This window comes from Beta vulgaris, chromosome 1 (genome assembly GCF_026745355.1).
Source record: "Beta vulgaris subsp. vulgaris cultivar EL10 chromosome 1, EL10.2, whole genome shotgun sequence".
Taxonomy (NCBI): Eukaryota; Viridiplantae; Streptophyta; class Magnoliopsida; order Caryophyllales; family Amaranthaceae; genus Beta; species Beta vulgaris.
Window position 1 is genome coordinate 10407099 of NC_079202.1, and position 16348 is coordinate 10423446.

The following is a 16348-nucleotide window of genomic DNA, read 5'->3' on the forward strand; positions in this document are numbered from 1 at the left end:
GAGGAGGAGCAATGATATTATGGGCCAAATACCATGCCATTTATGTAATTTTTATGACAAAAGTAATATTAAAAAATTATAATTTTTTTTTTATCATATATTTTTTTCGGGAGACTTGTTAGTTTGGTGAAAGAGAAATTTCATTAATTGAAGGTCAAACGGCATCTACAATAAGTATTAATGTAAAACAAGATACAATTAAACAAGACTAAATCAAATTCGTCTTCGAAAAAACTACAATGAACCAGATCGAACAATACAGCACAACCCCCTTCGAAAAAACTACAATGAACCAGATCGAACAATACAACACAACCCCCTTGTATTTGCTGAATCAAGCAGCTATTGATGAGGAAGTTTATCATTCTGATATAGTTTGGGAAGAACATTCTTGATCGAGCCAGGTTGACCGCATCCGAGATTCCAATACCTTCATGTTGAGTTTCGAACTTCAACCAATGAGAATAATTTCTCATACCTAAAAACAAAAGAACCATACTCACAACTCCCATAGGGGAGAAGGAGATTTCCAAAACAGAAACTAAAAACCCCATAAAAGGGTTTGAGAAAATCTCATAAAGAGATACTAATTTATTGAACAAAACAAAAAAATGAACTAAAAACTGAAAATAAAAGGGAAAAGGGGGCTTACCATGGATGAAAACATCCATGGCAGCCCCCTAATTGATGAAGAAGGGGTAAGGGAGGCTAGGGTTTTAGAGAGAGAAAAGGAGAGGGAAGGCTAGGGTTTTGGGGAGGCTTGTTAGTTAAAATCTTATACTCCCTTCGTTTTTTTTAGATGTAACATATTGACTTTGGGCACTATCATCCAACACACTTTGACCACTAATTGTTATTTATACATAAGAAAAAATATAGTCATATGGGATCTTGTTTGATTCGTCACGGTATACACTTTCCAAATATATATTTTTTATAATTTTTACTTTTATACAATTGGAGATATTATCGGTCAAAGTTGTGCCTCGGCAAATGTGAAAAGTCCAATGTTACATCTAAAAAAGAACGGAGGGAGTATCATATCTTAACAATATTTTATCGTATCAGCTAGCTATTAAATTATATCTGGACCACATCTAATCATATCAAGTAAATGGTATGGGAAGTGTTGTCCTATATCAGACTAGTATTTTTTGCACGCGATGCGTGCTTGAATTCTTTTCAAGACATGAACTCGATTTTTTTCGACTTATGTAAAAGTCAAAATTTGAACATTAGACAAACAAAGTATAATTATTTTTAGTTACAAATTATAATTGGTTTAGTCTCTGTCACTGAAGTCTCTCACCAGTCTCTTTTTTTTTTTTACTTCTCAAGGTCAAAATTCTATGAACAAAATAGAAATTTTATTCAATTTATCTATGATTTCTAATATTATAATTTTTTAGTTGATTTTTAAATTAAGTACACTACTTCATATATTGTGAAGAAAGTGGACACTTGGATTTCAAGTCAAATTTTTGTGAGTATGTATTGACGTGGTAGTGTATTGGTTGTAGTTTGTAAGTTAATTTTTTTGTTTTTGTAAAGTTTCATCATTTGGGTGATTTGTATAATGTAAAATATGCAATTCTATGGTTTAAGTTGACTTGTGAATGATTGTTATAGCCCCCCTCCCTCCCTTATATAATAGAGATATGTTGTACTTTAATTCTTGAATGATAATTTACATAAACCTTTTTACCTTGATAATTAATCGCTATTATATAAGAAAGAGATAGGTCCAAATATAAGTAAAAGTTTAATTATATATAGGAAACACTATAAAAAAGTAAATAATATTTTTTTTCCTTGTCTAACTTCTAAATTATGATTTCACTACAAATACACCTCAGGATTTTTTCCTTGTCTAACTTCTAAATTAAGTTTGCACACATTGATATTTAAAAATTTTCATCGTTTTAATTTTTGTCCTTTTCTAAATTTTAACACTTTGAGCTTCAATTATATTTGAAATGAAATTTTGATTTTTTATCATACACAATTTGATATTGTATTTTTTTTGTAGAAAAACAAAAATCGTTACTTTTCGCAAATTAATTTAGTTTTTTTTTTTTCTGAAAATGGATTTTTGCTAAAATTGTTAGCAAAAAGTTTGACATTGTTTTGTTTTTCAAAATTTATTTCTGAACATGGATTTTTTGCAAAAGTTATGGGCAAAAATTTTAATATTGGCATTTTTTTTAGAAAAAAAATAAATTTGTTTTATATGAAAATGAATGAAATTTAAGTCTAATTGTATAAAAGCCCTTTTGAACTCATTGTTGTAATCTCCATTTTTTTAACTACATAACAGTCAACTAATTTGCTATTGTTTATTTCAACTTACGTGAAATAATTTTGAAGGTTAAAAGAATTATGTACCTTTTTCGAAGTTCGCAAATTGCCGATGGATGAATGTGTGATATCGCCGTCAAAATCTTATGCTTTTCTCAAATTTGTGTTTATATGTAACTTTTGTGAGTATGTAATTGTGAATGGTTCTTGAGAACAATGATTTGTAAGTAAATTTTTGTAGTAAATGTTTTTGTATGTATTGACGTTCTAGGTTATTAGTTTTACTTTGTATGTTAATTTTAAGTTTTAATAAAGTTTCCTGATTATTTGAGTGATTTGCGTGATTTTTATAGCATGATTTTCTTAATTATGAGTGATTTGTAAAATTTCTTTTTTTAAGTGATTTGTGAGTGATTTGTGAGTGACTGTTAAATTAATTTTTGGTAGTTTTTTTGAGTCCCGATTTTAATTTTGAGATTCCTTTTGTAATTTAGAAAGGGAAGGGGGGTAAAATAGTCAGTTCAAAAGAGGACACCATAGCTCCCCCCTTCCCTTATATAATAGAGATATGGAAGTATACTTTCTCGAGGAGTCAAAAACAAACGTTATACTCACAGAGAAGCCCAGAGGAGAGAAACAAAGAGACGCGTGAGTAACGTCTGTATTGGACAGCGTTATTTTTATATTATTTTTTGCTTTTATTTCCTTCAATTTTTTTTTGGGAATGGGGTATCTCCCAACATATTTCTCATTTCTCCAATGTACACTTGACAATTCACGTTTTGTATCGTTAATATTTTTAATTACATATTAGTAAAGATTTAAAAAGTTAAATTTTCCTAAATTACATAATAGGACGAATCAAACAAGACTCCGATATAACGAGGTATGATAAATCTATATCAGATATAGGTTTCATAACCTATATCATGGGCAATTTTGTCATTTCAAATAACTTAGTAAAATGGAATGCAAAAGCAAGGGAATGGGGTATTCCCCCTCATTCCATAAGTTAGTTCAATCTCTCTCCTCAACCTAACTCCTCAACCTCACTCCTCAACCTCAGTCATCATCCCACCCACCGGAGACCCACCCACCAGAACCGGATGGTTTGAAGCCGGAATTCGCCGGAAAATTCGCCGGAAAGAGGCGTAACTGTGTTTTTTCGTGAATTGAAGGTATGTTTAATTACTTGAAAATTGTGTGGTGTACATCAAGAAATTTCTTGGGTTTTTTAAATTTCGTGGGTTTAATTCATGAAAATTGCATGTTAAAGTTCTAAACATGTCTTAATTTCGTGTATTATAAGTAGCAAATTTCATGATGTTTTTTCCATTCGTGGGTTTGTTTTATGGTGGTGTTAGAGCAAATTGAGTGGGTTTTATGCTGTGGAATTTGATACGAGTTATTTGATGGTGATTTTTGTTCTGAAATTTGACTTTTTACTTCTTGAAATTGCTTATTTTCTGGTAATTTATATTACTTTGTATTATAGAACTTTTAGCAGTTCACCTAAAAACATTACAAAACGTTATAGAACATTATTGGGTCTTTACTTTTAAGTTTATGAGTTACATTTTAATTCTAACAATTTTTGTTCATAATTGTAGCCGATAGTTTAATGCAAGTCAGAGGTGGTGGAGGAAGATTTCACAGCGAAATGGATAGATAACAATGACATGTTCGTTGTATTTTGCGCGTCGGATTGCTTTCTTTTGTAACGATCTAATGCAAGTGTAATTTTAAGTACCTCACTTAGCATTCTAATGGTTGTATGGATGATGTTAAGTACTTTGTATGATTGTTGTTTTATGAATATGTGAACTTATCATTTTGTATTTAAAATGAAGCATCATATTGTGTTTATCATTTCCGCTATATTGTCAACAACATATCTAATGGTGTCAAAATTACAACATATTTTGTTTCTCCATTGTTATGTATTGTCGAAATTGATTTAATAATAGAGAGAAATAGTGTTATAATTGCAATGTATTGTGTTTCTGCGTTGCCATATATTGTCAAATATGATAGATATGGTGTTAAAATTGCAACATATTTTGTTTCTCCATTGTTATGTATTGTCGAAATTGATATAATAATAGAGAGAAATAGTGTTATAATTGCAATGTATTGTGTTTCTGCGTTGCCATATATTGTCAAATATGATAGATATGGTGTTCTTGTTGTGAACATTTTTCCACGCATGTCTTTTTTTTCTTAATAAACCACATCGTAAATTACTTATGTTTGTGACATTAAACTAGTGTTATACTGTTATTAGTAGTCAATCCCTCATATTGAAAAATGAAATGCGTAAACTTTTTTTCCATTAACGTTCAATATAATATTGGTTTTGGGTAATTTATAGTTAAAAGGTTTATTAGTATATATATATGATAAGTCACAAAAATTAAGATTATACACTAATGGATAGAAATGGTGTTATAATTGCAACGTATTGTGTTTCTGCGCTGCCATATATTGTCAAATATGATAGATATGGTGTTCTTGTGACCATTTTTCCACGCATGTCTTTTTTTTCTGAATAAACCACATCGTAAATTACTTATGATTGTGACATTAAACTAGTGTTATTAGTAGTCAATCCCTCATATTGAAAAATGAAATGCGTAAACTTTTTTTCCATTAACGTTCAATATAATATTGGTTTTGGGTAATTTATTGTTAAAAGGTTTATTAGTATATATATATGATAAGTCACAAATATTAAGATTATACACTAATAGATAGAAATGGTGTTATAATTGCAACGTATTGTGTTTCTGCGTTGCCATATATTGTCAAATATGATAGATATGGTGTTCTTGTTGTGAACATTTTTCCACGCATGTCTTTTTTTTCTTAATAAACCACATCGTAAATTACTTATGATTGTGACATTAAACTAGTGTTATTAGTAGTCAATCCTCATATTGAAAAATGAAATGCGTAAACTTTTTTTCCATTAACGTTCAATATAATATTGGTTTTGGGTAATTTATTGTTAAAAGGTTTATTAGTATATATATATGATAAGTCACAAAAATTAAGATTATACACTAATAGATAGAAATGGTGTTATAATTGCAACGTATTGTGTTTCTGCGTTGCCATATATTGTCAAATATGATAGATATGGTGTTCTTGTTGTGAACATTTTTCCACGCATGTCTTTTTTTTCTTAATAAACCACATCGTAAATTACTTATGTTTGTGACATTAAACTAGTGTTATACTGTTATTAGTAGTCAATCCCTCATATTGAAAAATGAAATGCGTAAACTTTTTTTCCATTAACGTTCAATATAATATTGGTTTTGGGTAATTTATTGTTAAAAGGTTTATTAGTATATATATATATGATAAGTCACAAAAATTAAGATTATACACTAATTGATAGAAATGGTGTTATAATTGCAACGTATTGTGTTTCTGCGCTGCCATATATTGTCAAATATGATAGATATGGTGTTCTTGTGACCATTTTTCCACGCATGTCTTTTTTTTCTGAATAAACCACATCGTAAATTACTTATGATTGTGACATTAAACTAGTGTTATTAGTAGTCAATCCCTCATATTGAAAAATGAAATGCGTAAACTTTTTTTCCATTAACGTTCAATATAATATTGGTTTTGGGTAATTTATTGTTAAAAGGTTTATTAGTATATATATATGATAAGTCACAAAAATTAAGATTATACACTAATAGATAGAAATGGTGTTATAATTGCAACGTATTGTGTTTCTGCGTTGCCATATATTGTCAAATATGATAGATATGGTGTTCTTGTTGTGAACATTTTTCCACGCATGTCTTTTTTTTCTTAATAAACCACATCGTAAATTACTTATGTTTGTGACATTAAACTAGTGTTATACTGTTATTAGTAGTCAATTCCTCATATTGAAAAATAAAATGCGTAAACTTTTTTTCCATTAACGTTCAATATAATATTGGTTTTGGGTAATTTATTGTTAAAAGGTTTATTAGTATATATTATGATAAGTCACAAAAATTAAGATTATACACTAATTGATAGAAATGGTGTTATAATTGCAACGTATTGTGTTTCTGCGCTGCATATATTGTCAAATATGATAGATATGGTGTTCTTGTGACCATTTTTCCACGCATGTCTTTTTTTTCTTAATAAACCACATCGTAAATTACTTATGATTGTGACATTAAACTAGTGTTATTAGTAGTCAATCCCTCATATTGAAAAATGAAATGCGTAAACTTTTTTTCCATTAACGTTCAATATAATATTGGTTTTGGGTAATTTATTGTTAAAAGGTTTATTAGTATATATATATGATAAGTCACAAAAATTAAGATTATACACTAATAGATAGAAATGGTGTTATAATTGCAACGTATTGTGTTTCTGCGTTGCCATATATTGTCAAATATGATAGATATGGTGTTCATGTGAACATTTTCCACGCATGCCTTTTTTCTTAATAAATCCCATCGTAAATTATTAACGTCACATTAAAATTGTGTTATTAGTAGTCAATCATTCAGATGTGAAAAACGAACTAATATGCAACAACTTTTTTTCCATTAACATTCAATGTAATATTCGTTTTGGTTAATTTATACATGTTATAAGGTTTATTTGTATATAAATGATTTTATTGGATGATAACTCACACAAATTAAGATTATACACTAGTATTGTTTTCTTGAAAATATGATGGTTTTGTTGTATAAAAAATAAAAACAATTTTTTATAATATAAATTTTTTGTAGCTTAATGTTATTATTATCAATTTATTAACTAATGAAAATAAAGACATGGTATTGTGTTTATCAGTTAGGCTATATTCTGAACAACATATGTGATGGTCATGTCTTTTTGTACAATGCAGATACATATTGTGTTTCCACGCATGCTTTGTTCATCTTTGAATTATCTAATTTTTGTATTGAATTGTTCATCTCTGAATTATCTGATTTTTGATTCTTCTCCCAGCTCTTGACCTCCATGAAAGCCCAATTTTATTCTCCAAATTTCCACAATATCTTCAAAACAAGCAAATTGACGAGGCCTTTTTTCCACAATTCAACAACATTTAATTTCCCACTTAATTTAGTTTTTATTTCTCTCCATAATAAAAATAAAGTTAGCTGTAAGAATTTTGGAGTTTTGGAGAATGGCTTTCTGTTTGGTCAGATCAATTGTAGGAGAGGAGAGAGAGAGGATGTTACTTTTTTCCCATTCCCTTCCATTCCCCCTTCTATTCCCTTTCAAATATGTTTTCTGAATTTAATACATTATTTTTGTACTTCAACCTTTTCACAACATTACTTTTTCAATTTTATATTGGTGATATAGGTTATGAAACCTATATCTGATATAGATTTATCATACCCCCCGATATAACTATATTTTTTCTTATACATTGAAATTTTTTTTGAGGATTTTCTATACATATGAATAGTGTCCAAATTACTCCCTCCGTCCAAAATTAGTTGCTACATTTTGACCATAGGCACTATTCACGTCATAACTTTGACTATATTTTACTCCATATACATAAGAAAAAACATAGTCGTGTTGGATCTTGTTTGATTCGTCCCAATTTGTATTTTCCAAATATATAATTTTTATAATTTTTTCATATATGTAATTCAAGATATTGGTGTTTGAAGTTGCATCTCATAAACTGTGAAAAAGCAAATGTAGCAACTAATTTGGGACGGAGGGAATAAAAATGAAAAATCTATTAAAGGCAAATGTCAAGGGAAGTAATAGAATTGTCATATTCTTCTTTTTCATACATAAGAAGAAATATTATGGTCTGTCCTTGCACATGACCCTATTCAATGTCCCATTACAAGCCATACACCTCCCATTCCCTCTTCCTTAATATGCATTATGCAAGTCCCTGACAACTATATTAATAGGCAGAGATAAAGAAAGTTTTGAGGGAAGACAATTGTTAGCTTTGCCACCTTGTTTAATTGATTTATATAGTGCACAGTGCACACAAGCCATAATTGTAAGCTCTTAAAATTTTCTTATCATGGCAATTTATGATGCCTTGAAATTCCCTGTATACTAAATTATTCTCATAACGTAATGACACTGTTATCTACTCCTATTTTACTAATTTATACACACTTTCAGATAATTTGTGTAAGCATGACAAACAATCATGTCTAAATAAACAAATTTTGAATATCCATAATTTACTGGAAAGTTTGACATAGATATACCTAACTATGGATGGTCCAACAACATTATCTTACAAATGTGTTACACAACGATGCTAATTTAGGAAAAGATTACAACAGAACATCTACAGAACCCAGTATATCAGTTAGCCTACGAACTTCATAGCCGTTCTTGTTCTCGGTTAGAAGAAGATTTACTCTCCAATCCAATCCATGGTCAGCAACCTTGCATGTCGAGCATCTCATCTAAGCATTTCACTCTCTCTTTCCCTTCACTTATCAAGAAACGAATCTTCTGCTTATCCTGACAATCACGATTCTTCTCAATCTCTTCTCTGATTGTTTGTTGCAATTCAACTGCAATTGCATGGATAACCAAAACCATTTCAGAAAACTTTCAGCAGGCAATCGCACAGAAGATGATTAAGCTTGAGAGAGCGATGATCCATTGAAGTTCAAATAATAAACATATCAATGTAAGTGTAAACCCATACGATATTATTGGTTTATTCTACAGAATACTAATGTATTTCAGAAAGTCATAACAGCTCAAAATGAGAAGACTAACTTATGGTGGTCAAAATAATAGACTAAGTTTCAACCATATATTGGTGAAAAAAATTCCAGGATCACATTACAAAGGTAACATTACTAGGTTTATTTGAACAGCGAAATTTCATGTGGCCATCATTTAAGACTTGTGAACCCTATAAATATAAAATAGCAATGTCAGAGTTATAATCCCATTAAATAGATAATATAATCATAGAAATCAACGGCCAAAGTTGATAACTGTGATGAGGTTTATTTAAATGGTCATATATGTGACTAATTTTTGGTGGAACATTGGAATTTCATGCCTATCACATGAAAATGACTTACAACGACCAAAAAAAATAGCTACAGCAACATGTATCTAGGATGGCTGATGTGAGGGCATGCACTTGCAAGCAATCATGTCCCAGTGTGAGGAAACCTGAGAGAGAGCAAAGAGAGAATGAAAGAGACCTCTTGAATGATTTGGGGCTCGGCTGGCAGTTCTCAATGCTTGCCTATACAGCTTCAGAACTCGAGCACGGAGAATAAAACTTTGTAGATCCAGGGGAATAGCCATGACGACCTGCTGCAATCATGTTCTTCTATGTTAGTATTACATTCACGGGAATCCTGATGATGACTTAAATTCACAACACACTCACGTTACACCAAGAAACAATCTAGACAATGCAAGCTGACCACTGTCATGTTGGTGCATAGGATGAATTTTGGGGGGGGGGGGGGGGGGGGGGGGGAGTATACTGAACATCTTATGTTATTTACTGAAAAAAAAACTCTTTTTTAGAAATAAACCTTGAAAAGAATGCATCTTGCACTCTTTCAAACAGAGATTAGACAGCTTTAAAGAGAAATGTGAAGAAAAAAGACATTTTATTAAATCATCGACTATGATCAACGCTACAGACAAGATAAGGCTACTACAGATTATTTCACTGTTACGAACGTTACACCATAAAGTACAGGGACATAATCATATTTACTAAGACTAACTTAACAGGGTCTTCTATCCTTGTTAATTTGGGGATAGATTTCGTTGCTTGTCGATGACTATCAGAAACTGAAACGCAGTACTTCGAAGAACAGGATTTGGAGCAAACATCACTAACAGTAATCTATCAGGGCTTTGGCAGAGAATTTTTCCTGCTGTTCCACCGACCTTATTATCAGCTGATTACAAGTTTACCCTGCTCTTCCAGTTTATAGAGCAGGTGCAAGGCTGCAGAATCTTGAGACCGTTTCTTATCTGCTCTTTCCTCCCCGTTGACCTCCATAACACCGAAGTCAGGTATGAGCAAGGAAATTTTTGACATGAAACTATTGAACCCAGTCTTCTTATCTGAACCCTCACCAAATTCAATGGGTGCTCTTGACTTTTGTTCTATAGTTTCGAAGCTAGGCATAGGCCACTGCAATCTTTTACATAGTTCATACAGTGAGTTTCTTGGCCCCCCTTTCTCTGTGCTAATAGCTGCAATAACTGGAATAGCAGCATCTGAAACTCCATCATCTCCACAAAGCAACTGAGAAACCTTCTGCTTCTTCTGAGATACATCTATGATGCTAAATTTCATATCTACTAAACCTGAACTGACATCACTGGATTCCCTTTTTTTCCTCTTCAAAACACATCGGTCATATGAAATTCCTCTGCTCTCCAGTTCTTTCAACAAATGCAGAGCAGCTTGTCCCTTGGCAGTTTTTCTAATTTTACCAATTCCTTCTCCTATTAATAAGATATCTTCCAGTTGCAATCTCAATTCTGCAAGCACCACCTCTTTATCATTTTCACAATGTTCTTTAAAGAAGTATCCAAGGCAATCACACAATTCATTCAATTCACGGAAGGGAGGCAACTCAAGATTATCAGGGGTCACAATGGGAGACAACAATGGTAAAAAAATTCTCCATAGTTCTTCGACATTAAGCTTGGTGTCGATCAGTATTGCCCCAGCAATACTTTCGAAAAGGTCACCAAGAACCTTAGGGCATTGTCTTCCTTGCAACGACTTAGAATCTTCTGCAGCCATAACCAACGTAACATACTCTGTTATTTGTTTTGAGATCGACTCGGAGCAATGCTGAAGATGCTGGAACAGGTTTCGCCTAACACAAACTTGAGCAAAATTTTCGTTGCTCACAGAAGCAGAACGCAGGTCCGTTAGTTCTCCAGGATCAACATCTGTGTGGTTCTGATAAAGATGCCATGTTATCAGTACATCCAGCACAGCATCGCCCAGAAACTCCAGCCTCTCATAGCAATAGCCCACCCCAGAATCTTTCTCCGTCAAATGAGTAATAGCTTCGAGTAGCAGTCCCTTGGTAGAAAAGTCATACCCAATCTTGGACTCCAAGGCTGTAACATGATCAACTTTTTGGTTGCAAGATCGGTCAGATGCCAGATTAATAGCCTTTTCAACATAACAGGGCTCCAGATTAACTTCAATCCCTAGCCAATTCATCATATGGAGGGCGGCCATTAATCCACCACCAACATAGTATGCTCCAATAAGTGCCTCAACACAATCAGCAATGCTTTTGGAAACTAACCACCGATGTCCCCTGTCACAGCTCTTCCCAATTACGACATTCTCGTCAATTGTACGATATTTGCTATCTAAAGGAACTTCAGATGTATCAACACCATGTGAACAAGGAACAGGATGGACAGAAAGCTGCCCAGGGGCAACCCAACGACGGGGCTCAAATGCACTATCACGTATGTACGCATGTATCCTACGCTTAGTTCCCAGTTCATGTAAGTTAGCATTGCCTATAGTTCTTTGGCGCTGACCAGATAGCTTTCCTTCATGTTTCTGGGGATATTTAAGAAAGAGGTGGCAGCTCACTGCATACTTCAGCACTGAATCACCAAGCAACTCTAAACGCTCTGAAGAAAAATCTTCACAGCATCTTAGAGTCGTAAGCGCTTCCAAAATCAGAGAGCTAGGCATATGGAATCTGTTCACATTATAGGAAATATCTTCCCTTAGTTGGCAAGCCAACATCAGAGATTCCATCCTGTGAATCAACGAAGGTATTAGATACAACGCCCTTAGAAGTGAAATATCAATGTCAATACAGACTAAAAGCTCAGGAGGCATATGAACTGTATTATTTCGCTTTGCATCAACCGGATTACCAGTTGACAGCATCTTTCGACGGAATGCACTTGCCTCACTATCTGAGAGAAGATTGAACGGGTTATGAGTCTGCTTCAACAGTAATAATGGCTGCCCTGGATAGAATAGCACAATCCCATATTTTTTGTTGAAATAATCAGCAAAACTAGGATACTTTGATGGTGTCCCATCAGCTTTAGAATCAAAAGGGCTCTCAGCAGAGGTATTGACCAAGATGTCAAGGACATAATATATCCTTCCAGTGTGTATTGACATAACGACAGTTTCTTTCAAGTTTTCTGTAGACAATGAACGATCAGCCAGATATATAATATCTTCGCCAGTGACATTTCCACCTACTGCAGATGAGTCACCACTCAAACTTCTATATTTGCTTCGAGATTGCTCAGCACTCAACCAAGCAGAGTTCCTTAAAAATTCTACCACACTGACACAAGAGTCAATCCCTTTCCAGTTGATTCTCCAAGAGTCATCATCATTTACGATGTTCGGAACCTCCAGTGGTAAGATCATATACATGTATGAAGTGCTCCACAGGAGATCATTGTCCCTCTGGAGAAGAAACTCTCTATGGATACCACTTGCTTTTGATCCTTGAAACAATTTTCCATATAATCCATTGAAGAGAAGTTCATGAAAGTGCATAGCTCGCTTTATTTGATCTGACCCCAGATGTATTTCTCCACATGGGATAACTGTTGATTTGACCATCTTGTCAAGTAAATACAAATCCACTTTATTATTAGCTACATCATCATCTAGCTTTGACTCAGTCAAGAGAACAAAACCAGAGTACAGCTCACTATCACAGGAGAAATCGATCTTATAGACATGGAATACGGCACCATGAGGACTATCTCGCCAAGTACCAGATAAGGCACGAAGATGAACTGTCCCATGTAACTCCTTTCTTTTTGTGGTTCCAGCACCAGCTGACTCACTTATTTTCACTTTCAGATCACTATCCTCACGCCCTTCATTACGATGATCATCTAGAATGCCCATCAAATGCAAAGTCTTAAACTGTTAGGAAATTGCATGTATGATAAGTAACAATTTTAGCTTTGCACGTTATGTGATCCCTACATCAAAATGAATAAAAGACCCATAAGTACTCAGAAAATCACCGGTGCAAATAAAAGCACATTAATTTGTGATAGGTGCACATGTTCTCTTGTCAGCTGAGGCATCTGGACTTGTCACAGATAGAGACAGAAAGGAAGGCAGGCAAATCAAAAAAAATCATTGCCCATGGCTTGACATCCTGTTACTCTTGACTCTCATTTCCACATCTGCACCCTTTTCAGACACAAATTTAATACTTGGAACAGATATGGGCATTTCGGTTGCATCCTTCAAATATACAAAACCTTGGGAAACAAATCCCAGAAATTCTAAATAACCTGACAAGTTTGAAGATTCTCAATAGCATATGCTCGACAAATTTCTTGGACAGGTACGCATGGTAACACAACAAGAGCGACTAAAGCCAATACTAGAAACAGTAGTAACCTGATGCTTCAGTATCTTCTAAAACACAGACAATGAAGTCTTCAAATCAATAGAACACCATGCTCTCGACAAGGTCGACCAGCATCACTTACTCCCTCACCACAGTCGTATCGGTCATAGAAAGATTAATCCTAGTTGTATTGATTGACTGATTTCCTCTGTTTTCCAGCAACAGTTACACAATGGACAGAGAAGCACTATGATAATCTCTATCACGTTATATAATGCAACTAGAAATGGTGTTTAGCAAGTCAGAACCAATTACATAGACCACTTAGGAATATGTACTATTTCCTTGATGACATAAGTGACAAATAACAATTAAAATTTTGTTACCTATGTCTGTAATTGCCATAAGTTTGTAAGCAACCATAAAACTACTACCTACTTCCACCCAGCACCTATACCGTACACTTGGGTGTATGTAGCTCTAGGTAGACCCAGTCAAATGATCAAAATTACTTGGAAATGAGGAAAAATAAACCTGAAATGTTAAAGACCAGCAAAAGTGACTTTGAAATGATAATTTTGAAATAAGCAAAGGCAACATTCAAACATCAAATGAGCAATGTCTTCTGAAATGAGTAAAAATTAGCTCCAGGTGTACCTAGCTCTACGTACACAACATGTACCTTATAACCTACGCTTCCAACCACTATGAAACAGTAGAAAGAAATAATTTCATAACATTTTTATATACTTTTTAATATATTCCAGCGAAACAACACCCCTCCCCCAACTCCTCAAACAAAAGACAGAAAAAGAATGCTGTATTTTCTTAAACAGCAAAGTCAAATACTACGGTCTACACTCTACAGCAAATACACACGAGCAAATTTGATCAGAGAACATGACTAACTTGGACAGACCCAATCAATGTCTGGAACAGAAGTAGAGCTCAAATCGCAATGATTAATTGGAAGAACATCAATCTAATTACTATTCCAAAGCATATGTTATTACAATCGCTAATCAAAATCGGAAAAAAATTTGATCAGTAAACAAGACAATGTAAACTTATAAATACATCACCAAATCACAGAAAGATCAACTGTTGTTGAAATTTATGACTCTTCAATGCCCTCAAATCCACTAAATCAAAATTTAACATACAATGATCACTTCAAAAATAAAATAATAATTCAATCAAGAAAATGACGGATTACAATTGCTTAAAAATGGCACATAGTCTATCAAAAACAAGACAAAATTAAGAGGTTTTTACGGGAATATACCGGGGTAATAGGGCATTTTGTGGGGATATACTCACTAATTTTTTTTGTGGGATATACCAACCTAAATTTGAGTTTTGTTAAAATATACCAAAAACACTATTTTCGGCAAGAAAGTTAAATTTTTGGCCTTTGACTTGCTTAATAACTCTTTATATATAGTGCGTGATATTCAATTGCTTCTATAACATTCATGTTCCTCCAACTTCATCACTGTCACTTTGTGGCTCACTCGCGAGTTCCTACAAACGCCGAAAATTTCACTTTCTTGCGGGAAATAGTGTTTTTAGTACATTTTAACAAAATTTAAATTTAGGTTGGTATATATCCCAAAAAAATTAGTGAAGTATATCCCCACAAAATGCCCTATTACTTTGGTATATCCCCGCAAAAAACTCCAAAATTAACTCAAATAAATCCATCACCAAATTATAGAGAGTACATTGCAACTAATTTAACAAAAATGACTATTAAAAATTACTCCCTGAAACCTACTTAACCAAATATTTAATTTCATGAGCACTCAAAAAAAAAAAAAGCTAGATTCTAGCTAAAAGAGAAGAAGATTACACTACATTCGAACAAAACATAAATTCATCATGTTGATCACAAATTCAGTAAAAAGAAACTAGAATTTGATCGTATATTGATTATAAATTCAATTTAATTTCCTTTTCTCCGAAATTGAAATTAAAGTACTCCATAATAATAAAAAAACACAAAGATACAAAGTAATTGCATGAGCAAAAGGTCTTAGACATGGAAATATAAGAAAAAAAAAAGATTGAGAGATACGAAATTCAAACATCGAGAACAAAAATCTTTGAGAAATTCGAAGGTGATGCGTAACATAGATTAGTGAATTAGAAAAGAAAAAATTGCTTGAATTATAAGCGTACCGTGAACTCCTGAAAGTAGAAAAAGGAAGAAAATGCGTGGATTCTCTCTCCTCACTCTTCACCAGACTTATTTTAGAGTTTAAGAGTTTAGAGTTGTGTGAAGTTGTGAGTTGTGACTGTTACTAGTTACAACTTACAAGTACAAAGTTGCAACAACCGATGGCAGAATGCATTGATATCTGATGCTCTGTTTCAGTTTTCCACGCGGGCCGATTCGAGAAAGCCCATTTCGAACTATGCCTTTCTCTTTTTTTTTTTTTTGACAAAGGATAAAACAACAACAGATACAGGTTAGCTGTTCCTTGCCAGCTTGGCGAGATTATGAGCTAACTTGACCTCTTCTCTACCTACCTTGATACAAGATATGAAGGAATAACTATTCGCTATTCTTCTGATGTCTTTAACAATGTTGTCAATGTTCTTATTGGATGATTTTTTGCTGTTCAAAGCCTTGATAATTCTATATTATCCGTCTTGATTCTCAGACCTGTGGTTCGCCATTCCATATCCGTTAGCGC

At 33.1% G+C, this 16348-nt stretch overlaps 1 protein-coding gene across 3 annotated transcripts; it reads right to left on the reverse strand.

Moving 5' to 3' along the window:
• Positions 1 to 8471: 8471 nt before the first annotated feature.
• On the reverse strand, positions 8472 to 15987 carry LOC104884504 (endoribonuclease Dicer homolog 3). Of its 3 annotated transcripts, none has more exons than XM_010669166.3 (3): positions 15831 to 15986; positions 9498 to 9612; positions 8472 to 8846 (listed from the first exon to the last, which is right to left on the reverse strand). In XM_010669166.3, the coding sequence occupies exons 2-3, from the start codon at positions 9601 to 9603 to the stop codon at positions 8707 to 8709; spliced, it is 246 nt and encodes an 81-aa protein (XP_010667468.1). In that variant the 5' UTR covers positions 9604 to 9612; positions 15831 to 15986; the 3' UTR covers positions 8472 to 8706. The 3 variants fall into 3 exon arrangements, with proteins under 3 accessions (XP_010667468.1, XP_010667469.1, XP_019103151.1); XM_010669167.4 differs by having other exon boundaries at positions 9498 to 9609; positions 15831 to 15983; XM_019247606.2 differs by lacking the exons at positions 8472 to 8846; positions 9498 to 9612 and adding an exon at positions 9901 to 13269 and having other exon boundaries at positions 15831 to 15987.
• Between the last annotated feature and the right edge of the window lie 361 nt (positions 15988 to 16348).